This window comes from Ranitomeya variabilis, chromosome 1, assembly GCF_051348905.1.
Source record: "Ranitomeya variabilis isolate aRanVar5 chromosome 1, aRanVar5.hap1, whole genome shotgun sequence".
NCBI lineage: Eukaryota > Metazoa > Chordata > Amphibia > Anura > Dendrobatidae > Ranitomeya > Ranitomeya variabilis.
Genome location: NC_135232.1, coordinates 757,720,667 through 757,738,921, shown reverse-complemented (window position 1 = coordinate 757,738,921; position 18,255 = coordinate 757,720,667). Strand labels below are relative to the sequence as shown.

Sequence of the window (18,255 nt, the reverse complement as noted above, 5' to 3'; positions counted from 1 at the left end):
CTTAAAGAGGTTGTCCACTACTTTATCACTGATGACCTATCTTAGGGATAGGTCATCAATGTCTGATCGGTAGGGCTCCAACACCCGGCACTCCCGGCAATCAGCTGTTCTCACCGTTGGTGGCCGGAAATGCTCAGTTGCAGACCTGTTCTATCTTCTGATATTGGCCGCGGCTGGGTACTGCACATCTGTCTCCTATTCAAATCAATAGTAGGCGGATGTCCAGTATCCAGCCGCGGCCAGTATCAGAAGATGGAGCAGCTCCGCCACTGCCAACAGCTCATCTGCAGGGGTGCTGGGTATCGGACCCTGACCGATCAGACATTAATGACCTATCCCCTAAGGAGAGATCATCAATGATAAAGTAGTAGACAACCTCTTTAAGCAGGTTATACCTACGCTTTCAGTAAGGAACAAAAACATTGTGTACCTAAAGAGGACAAGACAACTCTCTTAACTTAGATTTAATAAATACTTGTTCCAAAGAACAATTCTGAAGAAACTTCCAGGTGTCAATGTTTTCGTATATTTCCAGGAAGAATAACAGAACAGCACAACAACATAGAAATTGAAGAATTATTTATGCGAAATACAGGTTATTTAATAAAACAGACATCAGGAATGTTACCAGGCTTTCTTTAACCCAAGAATGCATAACCTGGGCCTTTTAGGCCCGGGTAGCGTACATTTTGATATTTTCTGCAAAAATTACTTTAGTGCATTTTTCATATCTTACTTTACAATTTTGAAATAAACTTGTACAAGTTATTAGAGTTCTCCATATGATTTGCACAAGGGTTTAAAAGGCCTGGGTTATGTGAAAGTGCATATTTCAGATGTCAGACATTCTAGGGTTAAAAGATATTACAAAAAATATGCTCTAGGGCCGTGTTGGTGAACGTATGGCACGCGTGCCATTCTCCTCAGCAGTAGCACCCGCCAATCTCCTCTGCACGCAGTATCATCAGGCCACGCACGTGCCGAGAATGGTGAGGATGGCGGCTAGTGCTGAGGGGATGGCGCGCATGCAGAAGGGAATGGCTGCAGATCTAGTGATGAGGGGATGGCGCTAGGACTGTGGTGTGTTTAGATGATAGAGATGGGCGGACCCTTGGATGGTTGGGTCCAGCCGAACAGTTAAAAAAACGTGGGGGGACCCAAACATCCAGTATATGCCACACACTGTCATGTGCATGAATGCGTGGCAAACACTGCTTCTGATCAGCGGTAAAATCATTACCGCCGGTCAGACAGCCGCGGTTCCCACAGTGTCAAATGACAGCGTGAGCCTGCAGCTGTGATAGGAGGTAAAAAGCTTGCCTCCGGTCACTGGCATCAGTTGATGGGACTACTGCTCTTATCAGCTGACACCTGCTACCTCGAATAACAGTGAGAGCAGGCAGCGACTGATGGGAGCATTCATCAGTCGGCGCCTGCGCTCTAAATAAGTATAAAAAAAACTGGCGTGGGTTCCTCTATATTTTTGATAATCAGACAGGGAAAACTGACAGCTGGGGCTGCAACCCTCTGCTGTCAGCGTTGGCAAGGTTGGTTATGAAAAATGCAAAACACAACTAAGTGAGACAATCTCACTAAATGTCCCAAATACCAAATTATAACCTAAAAAAGGACATGATACCAAAGATATAAACAACTACTGTAAATAAGTTTATTCAATATAAATTTTTTGTTTTTAAATTGGAGAAACTGACAAGAATAGTGCATAGTGCAAATTGCTAAATACATCCAAAGGGGTACAGATCAATCATCCTGGGAAGTAAACCTCAAAAAGACAAGGTAAGTACTAATAAATGTCCAACAAGGTCCTAAGACCAAATAAAGTGCAAAAATAGTGTCTCTCAGCATAAGTACCAGTAGACAGATGATCCGTGGTTCCCCCAGACTCCAGCTCCAACGCACGTTTCGCCTCCCGTGGCTTTTTCAAGGAGTTGAGTTTTCCTTGAAAAAGCCATGGGAGGCGAAACGTGCCCTTGTTGGACATTTATTAGTACTTACCTTGTCTTTTTGAGGTTTACTTCCCAGGATGATTGATCTGTACCCCTTTGGATGTATTTAGCAATTTGCACTATGCACTATTCTTGTCAGTTTCTCCAATTTAAAAAATTTTTTTTTGTTATATTGAATAAACTTATTTACAGTAGTTGTTTATATCTTTGGTATCATGTCCTTTTTTAGGTTATAATAAGGTTGGTTATGAAGAAAGAGTGATTCCCACACGTTTTTGTTTGTTTTTTTAATTTAAATAATTTGGAAAAATCGTGTGGGGTCCCTCCCATTTTTGACAACCAGCCTTGCTAAAGCAGACAGCTGAGGGCTGGTATTCTCAGGATGGTAAGGGGCCATGGATATTGTCCTCCAGCCTAAAAATATTAGCCCGCAGCTGCCTAGAAAAGGCACATTTATTAGATGCGCCAATTCTGGCACTTTGCCCGGCTCTTCCCACTTGCCCTGTAGCGGTGGCAAGTGGGGTTCATATTTGTGGGGTTGATGTCACCTTTGTATTGTCTGGTAACAGCAAGCCCACCAGTTAGTAATGGAGAGGCATCGATAAGACACCAATCCATTACTAATCCTATAGTTATATTGTAAATAAACACACAGCCAGAATAAAGTCCTGAGACTACCAGCCCCAAGCTGTCTGATTTAGCAAGGCTGGTTGTCACAAATGAGGGGGAACCTCAAGTCGATTTTTTAATTATTTGAATAATTTAAAAATATAGCATGGGGACCCCTCTATTCTTGATAACCATCCTTGCTAAAGCAGACAGCTGAGGGTTGCAGTCCCCAGCTGTCTGTTTTGCCGGGCTGATTATCAAAAATACAGTGGAAGCGACACCAGTTTGTTTGTTTTTTTTATTACTTATTTAGAGAGCAGGCGCCGGCTAATGAATACTCCCATCAGCCGCCGCCTGCTCTTGTTATTAGCGGCAGCAGGAGTAGGCTTATGGGAGCAGTAGTCCATCAGTTGACGCCAGTGAACGGATATAAACTTTATACCTCCGATTACAGCTGCGAGTTCACACTGTCATTTCACAGCTTGGGAACCGTGGCTGTCTGACCGGCGGTAATGATTTTACTGCCAATCAGAATCAGAAGCACATTTTGCCATGTTGTCATGCATATGACAGAGCGACAAACACCCGGTGTGTTTTTTTTTTCTTTAATGTGGGGCCATTATACTCTATGGAACACTGTGGGGCCATGATACCGTATGGAGCACTATGGGGGCCAATATACTGTATGGAGCACTATGCGGGGCCAATATACTGTTTGAAACACTGTGGGGCCATCATACTATGAGAACTATGTGGGGCCAATATATTATATGGAGCACTATGTGGGGCCAATGTACTGTATGAAGCACTATGTGGGGTCAATATACTGTATGGAGCACTATGTGGGGCCAATATACTGTATGGAGTACTATGAGGTGCCAATATACTGCTTTAAACACTGTGGGGCCATTATACTGTATGGAACACACTGGGGCCATTATGCTGTATGGAGCACCATGTGGGCCCATCATACTGTATGGAACACTGTGGGGCCATTATACTGTATGGAGCACTATGTGGGACCATCATACTGTATGGAACACTGTGGGGCCATTATACTGTATGGAGCACCATGTTGGGCCATTATATTGTATGGAGCGCCATGTGGGGCCATTATACTGTATGGATCACAATGCCTGGCCTATTATACTGCATAAAGGACTATGTGCAGCCCATTACACTGTATGGAGGACTATCTGGGGCCCATTACACTGTATGGAGCACTAGGTGGGACCCATTACACTGTATTGATGACCTATGTGGGAACATTATACTGCAAGGAGGACTTTTTGTGGCCATTATACTGTATGGAGGGTTGAAAGGGGATTACAGTTGGAGAATCATACTGTGATTGGGTCACCCCATTCTTTCTTGGGGGGGGGGGGTCATCATACTGTGCATGTGGAGAATACTGTGGGGGTATCATACTGTGTTTGGGGCCCTTTTTTGCATCATACTTTATTATATGTTTAATTCAAAGTTTTTTTATCTTTTGTTATTACATATTTAAAATAGGCCATTGGGACATATGCTTTTTACTGCTTTTACATAACATATTTTATTATTCCAATATAATTCCAAAAGCTAATCGTTTTATTTGAGAAGGAAAAACTTCATCAATTGTAGACCTTTTTTTTTAAACAAAGATCAATGTTGACCCGTGACCTTGTCCAAGCTTTTAATTTTGGCATCCCTGGCTTAAAGAGTTATTCTCATCATGATAAGGGGTTACAGTTGGAAAGACTGAGATTTTACTTTTGATTAAAAATCCTCTACATTCTCCAGAACAGACCTCCACTGCAATCAGTGGCTAGTATCTTAGGCTTGGAGTGCAGTGCTTACAATTTCTTTGCTATAGACTCAATAGTGCGCTAATGTAAGAGTTGTTTTTCTTAACTAAAACCTCAGTATTCAGGTTAAATTGCAGTGTTGGCACTTTGCAATAAATAAGTGGGCTTTGGATTGCAAATTGGGCACTCGGTCACTAAAAGGCTCGCCAGGCTCTAGGAAGTAGGTCTGCAATTAGTATTGAGGTTCTCTTTGAACGTTACATTTTGGTCAAAATAATTTAAACCCCTACACGACACATGACGTATATATACACATGTCATATGTCGTGTAACCACCTTTTATGCGTGCTTCGGTGCTAAGCCCGCATATTTTCCGGCACATGACAGCTGATTTGAAAAGAAAAAAAAAAAAAAAAAAGACAGCCTTAAAAGTCGAAGTGTTGCAGCAAGGCAGTGATATGATATACAGTGCCTTGCAAAAGTATTCGGCTCCCTGGAACTTTTGAACCTTTTCACACATATCATGCTTCAAACATAAAGATACCAAATGTAAATTTTTGGTGAAGAATCAACAACAAGCGGAACACAATTGTGAAGTTGAACAAAATTTATTGGTTATTTTAAATTTTTTGAAAAATTAAAAAAATTAAAAGTGGGGCGTGCAATATTATTCGGCCCCTTTATTTTCAGTGCAGCAAACTCACTCCAGAAGTTCATTGTGGATCTCTGAATGATCCAATGTTGTCCTAAATGCCTAATGGTGATAAATATGATCCACCTGTGTGTAATCAAGTCTCCTAATAAATGCACCTTCTCTGTGATAGTCTCAGGGTTCTGTTTTCAGCACAGAGAGCATCATGAAGACCAAGGAACACAGCAGGCAGGTCCGTGATACTGTTGTGGAAAAGAATAAAGCCGGATTTGGATACAAAATGATTTCCAAAACTTTAAACATCCCAAGGAGCACTGTGCAAACGATCATATTGAAATGGAAGGAGTATCATACCACTGCAAATCTACCAAGACCCAGAGGTCCCTCTAAACTTTCATCTCAAACACAGAGAAGACTGATCAGAGATGCAGCCAAGAGGCCCATGATCACTCTGGATGAACTGCAGAGATCTACAGCTGAGGTGGGACAGTCGTACACTGCACAAATCTGGCCTTTATGGAAGAGTGGCAAGAAGAAAGCCATTTCTCAAAGATATCCATAAAAAGTGACGTTTAAAGTTTACAACAAGCCACCTGGGAGACACACCAAACATGTGGAAGAAGGTGCTCTGGTCAGATGAAACCAAAATCAACTTTTTGGCAACAATGTCAAACGATATCTTTGGCATAAAGGCAACCCAGCTCATCACCCTGAACACACCATCCCCACTGTCAAACATGGTGGTGGCAGCATCATGGTTTGGGCCTGCTTTTCTTCAGCAGGGAAAGGGAAGATGGTTAAAATTGATGGGAAGATGGATAGAGCCAAATACAGGACCATTCTTGAAGAAAACCTGCTTGAGTCTGCAAAAGACCTGAGACTGGGACGGAGATTTGTCTTCCAACAAGACAATGGTCCCAAACATAAAGCAAAATGTACAATGGAATGGTTCACAAATAAATGTATCCAGGCGTTAGAATGGCCAAGTCAAAGTCCAGACCTCAATCAAATCGAAAATCTGTGGAGAGAGCTGAAAACTGCTGTTCACAAACGATCTCCATCAAACCTCATTGAGCTCGAGCTGTTTGCCAAGGAAGAATGGGCAAGGATTTCAGTCTCTCGATGTGCAAAACTGATAGAAACATACCCCAAGCGACTTGCAGCTGTAATCGCAGTAAAAGGTGGCGCAACAAAGTATTAAGTTAAAGGGGCCGAATAATATTGCACGCCACACTTTTCAGTTTTGGAATTTCCCAAAAAATTTTAAATAACCAATAAATTTCGTTCAACTTCACAATTGTATTCCACTTGTTGTTGATTCTTCACCAAAAATTTACATTTGGTATCTTTATGTTTGGAGCATGATATGTGGGAAAAGGTTGAAAAGTTCCAGGGGCCGAATACTTTCGCAAGGCACTATATATAGTAGATTGACAGTATACAGTCTACAACAAGCAAAAACATACCTTACAATACTTGCTCAGCAAGCTATCCAGCGTTTCTGCTTGGCTCTGTTTCCCAATATTGGGTTTGTACAGGTTATAATACTTCCCTTGTCTATGCTCAGCTAAGACTGCAGAGTACATGTCACCTCGTACCTGGAGATAAAATGGTATAAATTCACTTATACAAGTCGTAGGCTGATAATTAAAGAAGCACTCCTCCCATCAAAGTTTTTATCCTCCTAATAGATTGCAGTCACCAAATATTATATAGCACAGTGTACTTACAATTAATCATTTTGACTTTCTACTCAGCTAATTCTCTTTTATATTAGGCCAATGACATCACATGATTAAAAACTGAACAGTTGAAGCCTAAGTTCCATGTAGAAACATGAAGTCAATTTTCTCTGCACGAGTCATCACTGCAAAGTCCCTGGCGGGGGGAGGGGGGATGACTCATGCAGCGACAAGAGAAGAATTAGCTGGGTAGAAAGGCAAAATAAGCAATTGAAAGTACACAGTGCTGTATAATATGATGATTGCAATATATTAGAAGGATAAAAATTTTGATAGGGGTGCTTCTCTAAGAAACAATATGTACACATGAACACACCTTATACGACCGATAGAAGCCTTCATTTGGTGCATGTAGTTCATCAGATTTTTCCAGAGCTTTGTCCCAACTCATGCCACGATCCACACTGATCTGTTAAAATTAAAGTCAGTGCAGTGATAAATGCAATAGAAGAAAAGCTATATGAAGAAAAGCAAATAAAGGTCGATATCACCAAACAAAATGAAAAGGAAACAGAATATTCACATATTTACCTTGTAAAATACTACTTGTCCATCCTGAGGATGTCCTGGAGTCAAGTATGTTTCTTTACTTTCCTGATAGATCTCATCCACTCCAGGAGCTAGATCTAGTACACATAAAGAAATATATAGTCTAAACACCTAGTCACAGACAAGCACTGAGCTATCTTTGGCTTACTTTATAGATACACGATTTAATAACAATTCATTCATCTCACCCAGAATGCCCATGTCATATTTCCCATCCTTCTTATCTTTCTCAATAATGAAGTCAAACGTGTCAGAGAAAAACTGAAATAGGCTGTTTTGCTTGTGGACTTCCAGGCCCAGCATCCGATTCAGGAACTTTGTCACAGAACACTCTGTCGGACATCAAAAGAGCAAATCAGAGGTTGTTTCAAGAAAGTGATGTTACATACCGGTCATCGATTATGGTATTAAATGGCCGTCAATGCAAAAAGTGAAATGTGTTGTAGATGTTCACCATCAAAAGGCTAGCACCTCAGGAATCAGCGGTAAGCCTACAACACGCTGTCATTTAGCTTCCACATACACAAGTACAGAATGTTCCTTCTACAACCGCTGGGAGTCAGTAACTTACCTTTATCAACAACAACATTGTACTTTGTCTCTTTACAGCAAATTCCCACTGACAGCAACCCTTGCTTCATATCTACAGAGAGATGAAATCTGGTCAAGAAGTCACCCGGTAATACCCTGCACACAGTATAAACCGGTATATGGTATGTACAAGAGGCAGCAATGTCATCATTCAGGAGAGAATTGTGTAGTGATGTTACAATATGATAATGACAGAAAAACCCTATGTATGGAATTGATAGAAAAACATGGACATTCTATTATGCTTCTGTGTTTGTCTTAGTTATGGAAATACTTCAGAATCACAGTTAATCATTGAATTGCTATGCATTTGAAGCAATCGTATGCCGAGCCCGCATCTGTCCTGGCAGATAATGCCTGAAATATTCAGCCTTTATCTGCCTCTAACAGCCGCAGGTGGAGCAGAGCTCCGTGCGTGGCTGTTAACTTGCTAAACGCCGATGTTGAGATGCGACAGCGCATTAACAGCGCACGGGTGGGGGAGGGTGCGCAGTCTGTCCCCTCACATGATGTTGATGTGTTGTCATGGCAGCCAGGGGTCTGCTGACAAACCCTGTATCCGTCATCATGCTACTCCTGTGAAAACACAGGCATTCAATGGATTTTTCCTATATACAAAATTTTAGAATTTTTTTTTCATCACTTAAATAAAACAAAAACTATACATGTTTGGCATCTGTATAATTATACTGACATGTATAATCACACTGCCTGGTGATTTTTACTGTAAAATCAAACACTTTAAATAAAAAACAAATTGTAGAATTGCACTTTTTTTGCAATGTCGCCACATTTAATTTTTTTGCGCTTTCCAGCACATCATTTGATTTAATGAATGCTATCAATCAAAAGTAAAATTCGTCCAGCAAAAACAAACCCTCACACGGTTATATCGACGGAAAAATAAAAAAGTTATGCCTCTTGGAATAAGAGAAGAAAAAAATGAAAATACGGAAAACTGCCAGATGGTAAAGGGGTTAACCCCTTTTCATTTGTTTTCATTTCTTCCTCCCCACTTTTTTTTTATTTTACCTTCCACATGTCCGTATAAGGCCATTTTTGAGGGACAAATTTTACTTTTGAATAGCACCATTCATATTTATCATGTGACACCCTGAAAACAGGAAAAAAATACAAGTGCGTCAAAATTGCAAAACAAAGTGTAATTCCACAATTATTTAGGGTTTTTTATTTACCGTGTTAACTACCGTATATACTAGAGTATATGCCGAGATTTTCAGCCCATTTTTTTAGGCTGAAAGTGCCCCTCTCAGCTTATACTCGAGTCATTGTCCCAGGGGGGTCAGCTGGGGAGGGGGAGCGGCGGCTGTGACATACTCACCTGCTCCCGGCGCGGTCCCTGGCAGCTTCCCCTGATGGTCTTCTCCGGGCGCTGACAACTTCTTCCAGCATTGAGCGGTCACATGGTACCGTTCATTACAGTAATTAATATGGACGCGACTCCACTCCTCCCATAGGGGTGGAGCCGCATATTTATTACTGTAATGAGCGGTACCGGTGACCGCTCAAAGCAGGAAGAGCTGCCACGCCCGGGGAAGACCATCAGGGAAACTGCCAGGGACCGCGCCGGGGGCAGGTGAGTATAATGGGGAGGATGAGCAGCATTGCGCGATATTCACCTGTCCTCGTTCCACCGCCGGGCGCCGCTTCGTCTTCTGCGTCCTCTGCCTGAACATCAGTGCAGAGGAAGTGGAAGACACAGCGGCGTCCGGCGGTGGAACGAGGACAGGTGAATACTGCAAGTGCTTGGGGTCTGAGCGACGAGAGGTGAGTTTGTCATTTTATTTTTTTTTTAATTGCAGCAACAGCATATGGGGCAAATATCTCTATGGGGCATCTTATGGGGCCATAATCAGCATTTGTGCAGCATTATATGGGATAAATATCTCTATGGAGCACCTTATAGGGCCATAATCAACATTTGTGCAGCATTATATGGGGTAAATGTGTCTATGGAGCATCTTATGGGGCCATTATAAACCTTTGAGCAGCATTACATGGGGTAAATGTGTCTATGGAGCATTTTATGGGGCCAATTTTAAAATTGAGCATCTTATGGGGCCTATCATGAACTGTATGGAGCATTATATGGGGTTCCTGATTCAATATGGATATTCAAAAACATTTAACCTACTGATATCTCAATTAATTTAACTTTTATTGGTACCTATTTTTATTTTTGAAATTTACCGATAGCTGCTGCATTTTCAACCCTAGGCTTATGCTCGAGTCATTAAGTTTACCCAGTTTTTTGTGACAAAGTTAGGGGTCTCAGCTTATACGGTATATGGTCCCCCATTTTAATTACCAGTAAAAGCTAAGTATGCAATTGTGAGCTGATATTAATAGCCTGGAAAGCTCCATGGGTATTATCCCCTTCCTAGGCTATAAACATCGTCCCCCAGCCGTCGGCTTTTTCTTTTCAGAAAAATAATCTTTTAATAATTAAACTCTTAACCCCCTGGCTATTTACAGTTTTTGCCTTTTCGTTTTTGCTCCCCTTCTTCCCAGAACACTAACTTTTTAATTTTTTGGTCAAAATGGCCATGTGAGGGCTTGTTTTTTGCGGGACGAGTTGTACTTTTGAATGACACCACTGGTTTTAAAATCTCATTTACTGGAAAACAGGAAAAAAAATTCCAAGTTCGGTGAAATTTCAAGAAAAGTGCAATCCCACGGTTGATTTTTGGTTTTTTTTTTCCATGTTCACTAAATTCTAGAACTGACCTGCCATTATGATTCTCCAAGTCATTATAAGTTCAAAGACACCAAACATGTAAGGGTTCTTTTTCATTTAAGTGGTGAAAAAAAATCCAGTTTGTTTAAAAAAAAAATTGCGTCATTTTCCAAGACCCATAGCGCCTCCATTTTTCATGATCTCGGGCTTATTTGTTGTGAGCCGAGCTGACATTTTAATGATACCATTTTGGTGTAGATACGATCTTTTGATCGCTTTTTATTGCATTTTAATGCAATGTTGCAGCGACCAAAAAAAACATAATTCTGGCGTTTTGACTTTTTTCTTGTTAAGCGGTTTACGGATCGGGTTCATTATTTTTAAAAATTGATAGATAGGTGTATGTTTGATTTTTTTATTGTCTTATTTTGAATGGAGAGATTGGGGGTGATTTTAACTTTTATTTTTTTTAATAATTTTTAAAAACATTTTTTTTTTTTTAAACTTTTGGCATGCTTCAATAGACTTCATGGGAGACTAGAAGCTGCCATAACCCGATCAGCTGCTTCATAGAGGCGATGATCAGATTGCCTGTATGTAGCAGAAAAGCTCACTTGCTATGTGGGCGGCGCTCATAGCAATCCGGCAGTGACAACCTTAGAGGTCTGCTGGAGACCTCTGGTTGTCATGCCAACCCATTGGTGACCTGCGATCATGTGACGGGGTCACCAATGGGAGGGATTTCCAATGCATTTGCCGGAAGCGCGAGTTAAATGCCGCTGTCCGAAATTGACAGCGGCATTTAACTAGTTAACAGCCACAGGTTGATCTCGATTCCACCCGCAACTGTTGCGGGCACATGTCAGCTGTTTATATCAGCTGACATGTACCCGGAAAGGTGTGGGCTCCATTGCTGACCCCGCACCTTTTGCCCCCAAACAGGGGGGAGTCCGACATCGGCATACTATTACGCCCAATGTCGGAAAGGGGTTAAATACATGTACAGTAAGCTGCACACACTGTACTAATTGTATTTGTCACTGACATCTATATATCTACCTATTCTATGTGTATATAATGTATGTAATCTATCTCTTCTATCCTGTCGGCTCCTGCTGTGATTTTACACTACGCGGCTGCTGAATTGCTGGCTTTTTATCTATCCATATATGTGTTTTAAAGAATATTTCCTTGAAAACGATGTGTAAATGACAGAGAATTGCTGTATGTAAAATCGCATTGAAATCGGATAGAAATCGCACTGCATTCGGATGCAAATCAGATGCTAGGTGTGAAAAATCGGATTGTACTTCCATGACAGTCGTGCGACTCTCGGCAAGGAGACTCGCAACGATTTTTAGTGTCAACCTCCCGGTGGCAGTTTGGTTCCTGTGTCCACTCATGAAGCGACAGAGAAAAACTGATGCATACTGACCACCATACAGGTGGAAATCGTCAGAGTTCTCTAGATGAAAATTGGATCATTTTCTTTATACGCTCATCTGAACCTGTCATTATACAGATAGTGTTATGTAAAGAAAAAAAAAAAGAGATATAACAAGTGATCAAAACGTCATATCTATCCCAAAATGGTATAAAAAAACACTGTTTTCTCACTCTGCAAAAAATAGGTCAATCAACTGAAAAATGAAAATGTTATGGGTCTCTGTCTTTTTTTATTTATTTTTTTATTTTTTTACCACAAACTACTGATTTTTGTTCACCACTAAAATAGTCAAACAAAAAACAAAACTGGGCATGTTTGGTATCACTATAATGGTACTGATGAGGAGTTGTATTGCGAGATTGTTGTTTTGGGAATTGTTTTTGCGGAGTACATTGTGTGGTAAAAATGTCAGAATTGTGTTTCGTTTCTTTGGCTTTTTTTGTTTTTACAATTTCACCACACTTGGAATTCTTTTCCTGTTTTCCAGCACACTATGTGGTAAAAAAGAATGGTGTCATTCAAAAGTAAAACTTGTCCTGCAAAACACAAGCCCTCAAATGTCTATGTGGACAGAGGGTGAGGGAAAAACAAAAACCTTGTGAAGGGGGTTAAAGCCAGTCAGGATGTGAACATATTAAACCTGTTCTAACAAGACTTTCCATGATAAGCAAATGCAAAATAAGGCACCTTGAAAGAAAGTGGCGGGACCCCCAGGGTATTCTTGTGGGGGAGGCACATCTCTTTGTGTCTGGTTCAGGATAGAAGACAGGATCTGTTCCAGTGACCTTGACCCATACTAGACAAAGATAAAAGGAAAGTAATGAAAGCAATAAGTGCATAGCCATCAGCTAACACAACTATCTCTAGATAATAACGGCACCTGGGTAAGATCAATGTCAATCTAACCTTGTTCTCAAAATTGTACTTGCTGAGATCTCTTGATTCTGTAGCTCTTCGGTCCCCATGAGTAAGCGCGCCCTGTTTATGAAAGCAAACATGGTCTTGTGAGGTCCCTCACATGGGAGAGAATACATTTTAAGCTGGATTAGGAACTGTACACTTACCAGGCTTTCCAGTCTTTTAGCCACAATAGATGCAAATCTCCTTTCTCCCGCAAGTTCGGATATGAGGAACACATACTCTGGGGCAGAGACTTGGTTAGACCTGTGTGTGCGACCTGAACAAGAAATGCACTTACAAGATATTTCTTAGGCAAAAGCTGACAAAGTAAAGACAGGTAAAGCATTTGGCAAAAGAAAAACAAACTTTGGAGATTGTGGATGTCCTCACCAAACTGCTGGATGGCTCGATCAGCACTCCATGGTAGTTCAAGTGTCATGTGTACTCGTCGTCGTTGGTTTTTCACCCGGCGGTCAGCTTGTAGGGAAATACCGGAACTTGATGCCTCTGATATAATCGCCACAAGCTGTATGTTGAATGTGAAGTAGATGGTTACAAATGGTGGCCAAATATGAAAAGCAAAATGGTGGGAATGAGGCAAACGTTATTAATTTTGTCTACAAATTAACCCCTTCAGCCCCCGAGCCCGTTTGCAGCTTCATGACCAGGCCTGATTTTATAATTCTGACCACTGCCACTTTATTCGGTAATAATTCTGCAACGCTTCTATGGATCTCACCGACTCTGAGACGTTTTTCCATGACATATTGTACTTCCTGATAGCGATTTCTTCAATATGACTTGTGTTTATTTGTGAAAAAAAAAACGCAAATCTGGTAATTTTCAAACTTAACTGATTAAAGGGCATAAAAATTATGTCACAAAATAGTTCATAAATAATATTTCCCACGTGCCTACTTTACATCAGCAGCATTTTGCAAACAATTTTGTTAGGAAGTTAGAAGGGTTAAAAGTTGACCAGCAATTTCTCAATTATCCAACAAAATATCCAAAACCATTCTTTTTACGGACCACCTCACATTTGAAGTGACTTTGAGCGGTCTATATGACAGAAAATACTCAAAAGTGACACCCCTCAAAAGCACATTCAAGGAGCTTATTAACCCTTCACAGGAATTAGTGGAATGTGGATTGAAATGAACATTTACATTTTTGTTCAAAAATGTTACTTTAGACACAAACTTTTTTTTTTTTATTTTCACAAGGGTAACCAGAGAAAATAAACCCCAAAAATTGTTGTACAATTTCTCCTGAGTACGCAGATACCCCATATGTGGAGGAAAACCACTGGTTGGGCATACAGCAGGGCTCGGAGGGGAAGAAACGCCTTTCGACTTTTTGAACGTAAAATTTCCGTGAATCGAAAGCAGATCCCATGTCGCGTTTGGAGAGCCCCTGATGTGCCTAAATAGTGAAAACCCCCCCCCCCCATGTGACCCCATTTTGGAAACTAGATCCCCCCCCAAAGAATTTATTTAGATATGTGGTGAGTGTCGTGAACCCCCAATTGCCTCACAGAAAGTTATAACATTGAGTCGTGAAAATAAAAAAAATTACAAAATTCACATTTTTTTCCACAACAATGATCTTTTAGCACCAGTTATTTTTGCAAGGGTCAGAAGAAAATGAAACCCAAAATTTGTTGTGCAATTTCTCATGAGTACGCCAATATCTCATATGTGGGAGAAAAATACTATTTGCGCACAAGTCAGGGCTCAGTATGGAAGGAGTGACATTTTGGAATGCAGACTTTGATCAAATGGTCTGCGGGGGTCATGTCGCATTTGCAGAGCCCCTGATGTGCCTAAACAGTAGAAACCCCCCACAAGTGACCCCATATTGGAATTGATCTAGTGTTTTCCTGGTACATGAATGTTATAATGTAGTGGCATACGTACAGTAAATTGTGTGAAGTACTTCAGGTTGTCATATGTTAGTTGTATAGTGTACGCCAAGTTAACATACGTGAGTTGTGCAAGTCAGAAATGTATTTAGTAGTCCATGGATTTGTGGTACAGTCTGAAGCATTCTTTTATACACAGGCCAGGTTTATTGGGGCAGGTGACTCATTGCTAAGTAGTGTAATTGCATATCCCCCTCCTGTTACACACTCGGCACCTCTTTTGCAACCTTCCTTTTTTCGTGGTTTGAGGGACCTCCCCCAGGAAATGTTGGCCTTGTACAATATGAGCATCTTCAGTTCCGGTAGTAATGGGGCCCACTCCTTTTCCTGATCTCCAAACTTAAGGCCTTTGATCACTACCTCTTAGAATTGAAGTTATGTATCGGTCTGGCTGGCACATTGTGATAACACAAAAGCGTTGTACATTGCCATGCCATCTGTACGATGTGCAAGGCCAGCTTCTTGCACCACATCATTTTTTTTTCTTATGGAACTGTAGGGCTGGAGAGATTGATCAGAGAGATCAACTTCCCCCATATTCTTGTTGAACCCCAGTACACAGTCTAGTTTGGTGACCTGTGAAGACCTACCTCGTACAGCAGGGGGGTGCTGCCATCACCATGTATAGTGGTAAAAAAAAGGACATCCCTCTGGTCCTTGTCCACCAGCATGTTGTCACTACATTGTGTTCTGCTCTCACCCTTTCTGAGCAGCTGCCCAATTAGCGTAGGGGTAGCTCGCGCAAAGAGGGACTTGAAGAGTGGAATGTTGATGTAAAAGTTATCTACGTAGAAGTGATAACCTTGATGAAGCAGTGGGTGCACCGAATCTCACACAATTTTCCAACTCACTCCCAGGATACGGGGTTCAATCCAGCTGTCCTTCCCTTCATAAAGTATAAACTTAAGGGTGTACCCGGAGGTACTCTCACACAGTTTGTAGAGCTTAATTGCGTACCTGGCCCTCTTATTGGGCAGGTATTGCCGGAATTTGAGCCTCCCCTTGAAATGGATTAGGAACTCATTCACAAAGATGTCCCTTTGGGGCACATACACCTCAGCAAACTTGTTGTTGAAGTGATCAATGGTCGGCCGAGCTTGAAATATTTGTGGATGACCTCAAATCGTTTACGGGTCATGGTCATGCGGAACACTGGAGAGTTATACAAAACATCAACAATCCAATATTGCCGAAGCTCACGTCTACAGGAATCCAGAAATCAGTGGCTCATAATCTTCGGGGGTGCGGTCCATACAGGGTCAGTAATGGTGGGCACTGCTTCAGTTTCTGCCCTGGGGTGTCTGCGTGGCAGTTCACCTTCACTTGAAGAGGAGGAGGATGAAAAATAAAGGAAGGCGGTATCCTCTCCTTCACAGTCAGTGTCGGAGGCAAGGAAAGCGTGAAAACCGTTTTTGGAATGAGCGGGACTACATTTTTTCAAGTATGCGGTGTTTGTGTGTGTATCAAATTTTATTCAGTTGTGTGTGTGTGAATGATTGGTTTAAACTTTTTTTTATTTATTTTTTTAAATTTGGAACAGACGTAGGAAGCACGCACAGATGTGACTCTTTTTCCCGAGCTGACACTAAGTCAATTCAGTATAACATTTTTTGTAGTAGGTGACAATTATTACAGAATATTGTACTGTCCCTAATCTAACATTTTTTCATTCTCTTTTCACAAAAAAACCCCAACAACTGGAGGTTGATCACTGATGTGTCAGTGATAAGCGCTTGACAAACACATGGATGATTCTTTTTTTTCGCACTGATACAAACTCAATTCAGTAAAAAATACTGTAGTAGATGACGATTACTACAGTATATTTTACTGTTCCTAATCTAATCCTATTAACTAATCTAAATTCTTTTACTCAGTGATGTTCGTCACCAACCAGTGCTCGACGGCTGTAGGACGCACACATGGATGTGGTGCAAAAAGGGGAGAAAAAAAGAAAAGTCCTTGCCAAAAATGAGCACGGGTGCTAATAAGTAGTGTACGTCTGAACAGCGGTTCGACAGCTGTAGGATGCAAAGGGAAAAAAAAATTGCGAAAAAAAAAGTGGGAAACAGCGAGCACGAGTGCGGATCAGTGATTTGAGTTGCTGATCAATGCTTGGCGGCTGCAGGATGCACGCACAGAGGTGGTGTAAACGAGAGAGAGGAAAATGTACAGGGACAAAAAAAAGTCCTGGAAAATCAGTGATTTGTGTCACTGATCAATGCTCGGCGGCTGCAGAACGCACAAACAAAAATAGACCTGCCAAAAATGGTAGGGGGATATTTGTCTGGCGGGTTAGGAAAGATAGTGCAAGGATTAAGAACGGATAAGGAACTCTTCTTTCTTCAGCAGTAGCTGTAGGAGCAAGAGCACAGGCAGGAAGCAGAAAGAATTGTGATGTCTTACAGGCTTCTGTGGCACCATAAGGCCCAGCATGGCACACAGTGACTGCCCCGTATTTCCTCATTCTAGCTGCGGATTAGTTCAGAGCGGTGACTCTGAGAAAAAAATAAGTATAATCATAGCCACCATCCCAAGGAAGTGAACAGTCCATATTGGCAAGTGCTTGTGAATAATATACCATAAATAAGGAGTAAATACCTGTAAATACGACACCAAGAGAGAGAATTATGTGAGGCTGAATAAAAGTGGGGTCTCCCCCCTACCCCAATGTGCGTTTCGCCACTTGCTTCTTCTGGGATCGTGAAGTATATTTTTGGTCTATTTTTCATCAGCACTTACGCATTGCCAGTATGGACTATTAATTTTTTGGGGATGGTGGCTATTACTACACTTATTTTTTCTTAGCGTTTGATTACTCATGTTAGGACTATCGTTGTACTAAGATGTAGTTTGGCCATCTAATAGGACAAATTCTACTCTACCATATTTACCCTGTCTGGAAATTCATCCAGGAGCAGTCTTTTGGTGTCAGTCTACACTGCCATATTGGGAGTTTTCTTCAACTTTTGATGTTGATATACTATATATCTCTGTAGAGGTTCATCATTCGGGCTACTCAGCATTTCATCTTATGTGATTAGCAGGATATACTATTAATATAAGCCATTTTTTTCTTTATTACAAACTAAGTATTTTCCTGTCTATTCCTGTTTATATAGCAGAGTATCCGTTTGGATACTGTGGTGTCCCCCTTACTGGGAAATCTGTTATATTTTAATCTACTTTTTAATAAAGATTTATTGGTTCTTAATCTGGTGGTTCTGTTCTTTACTCTGGATAATGATTTTTGCCAGAGTATTTGTTTTCAGTATTGCAGCCCTATCTGCCTGCGAGATGGAAGCTGAAAGGAACCTGATGTGTAAGTTATAACCACACATAGCTCTGCCAGCAGAGCAAAGAGCGGCCATTACACATCACATTGG

General features: G+C 41.1%; 1 protein-coding gene across 1 annotated transcript in view; it reads right to left on the bottom strand.

The window, feature by feature from the left end:
• Positions 1-18,255, bottom strand: part of SBNO2 (strawberry notch homolog 2) — a 129,506-nt gene that overhangs the window by 22,838 nt on the left and 88,413 nt on the right. The window contains exons 21-29 of the mRNA XM_077271295.1: positions 13,336-13,471; positions 13,110-13,222; positions 12,952-13,023; positions 12,733-12,841; positions 7,881-7,952; positions 7,498-7,641; positions 7,292-7,386; positions 7,077-7,169; positions 6,485-6,616 (exon numbers count right to left, since the gene is read on the bottom strand). Of these exons, the coding sequence (XP_077127410.1) occupies positions 6,485-6,616; positions 7,077-7,169; positions 7,292-7,386; positions 7,498-7,641; positions 7,881-7,952; positions 12,733-12,841; positions 12,952-13,023; positions 13,110-13,222; positions 13,336-13,471 (966 nt within the window). The remainder of the gene's footprint in view (positions 1-6,484; positions 6,617-7,076; positions 7,170-7,291; positions 7,387-7,497; positions 7,642-7,880; positions 7,953-12,732; positions 12,842-12,951; positions 13,024-13,109; positions 13,223-13,335; positions 13,472-18,255) is intronic.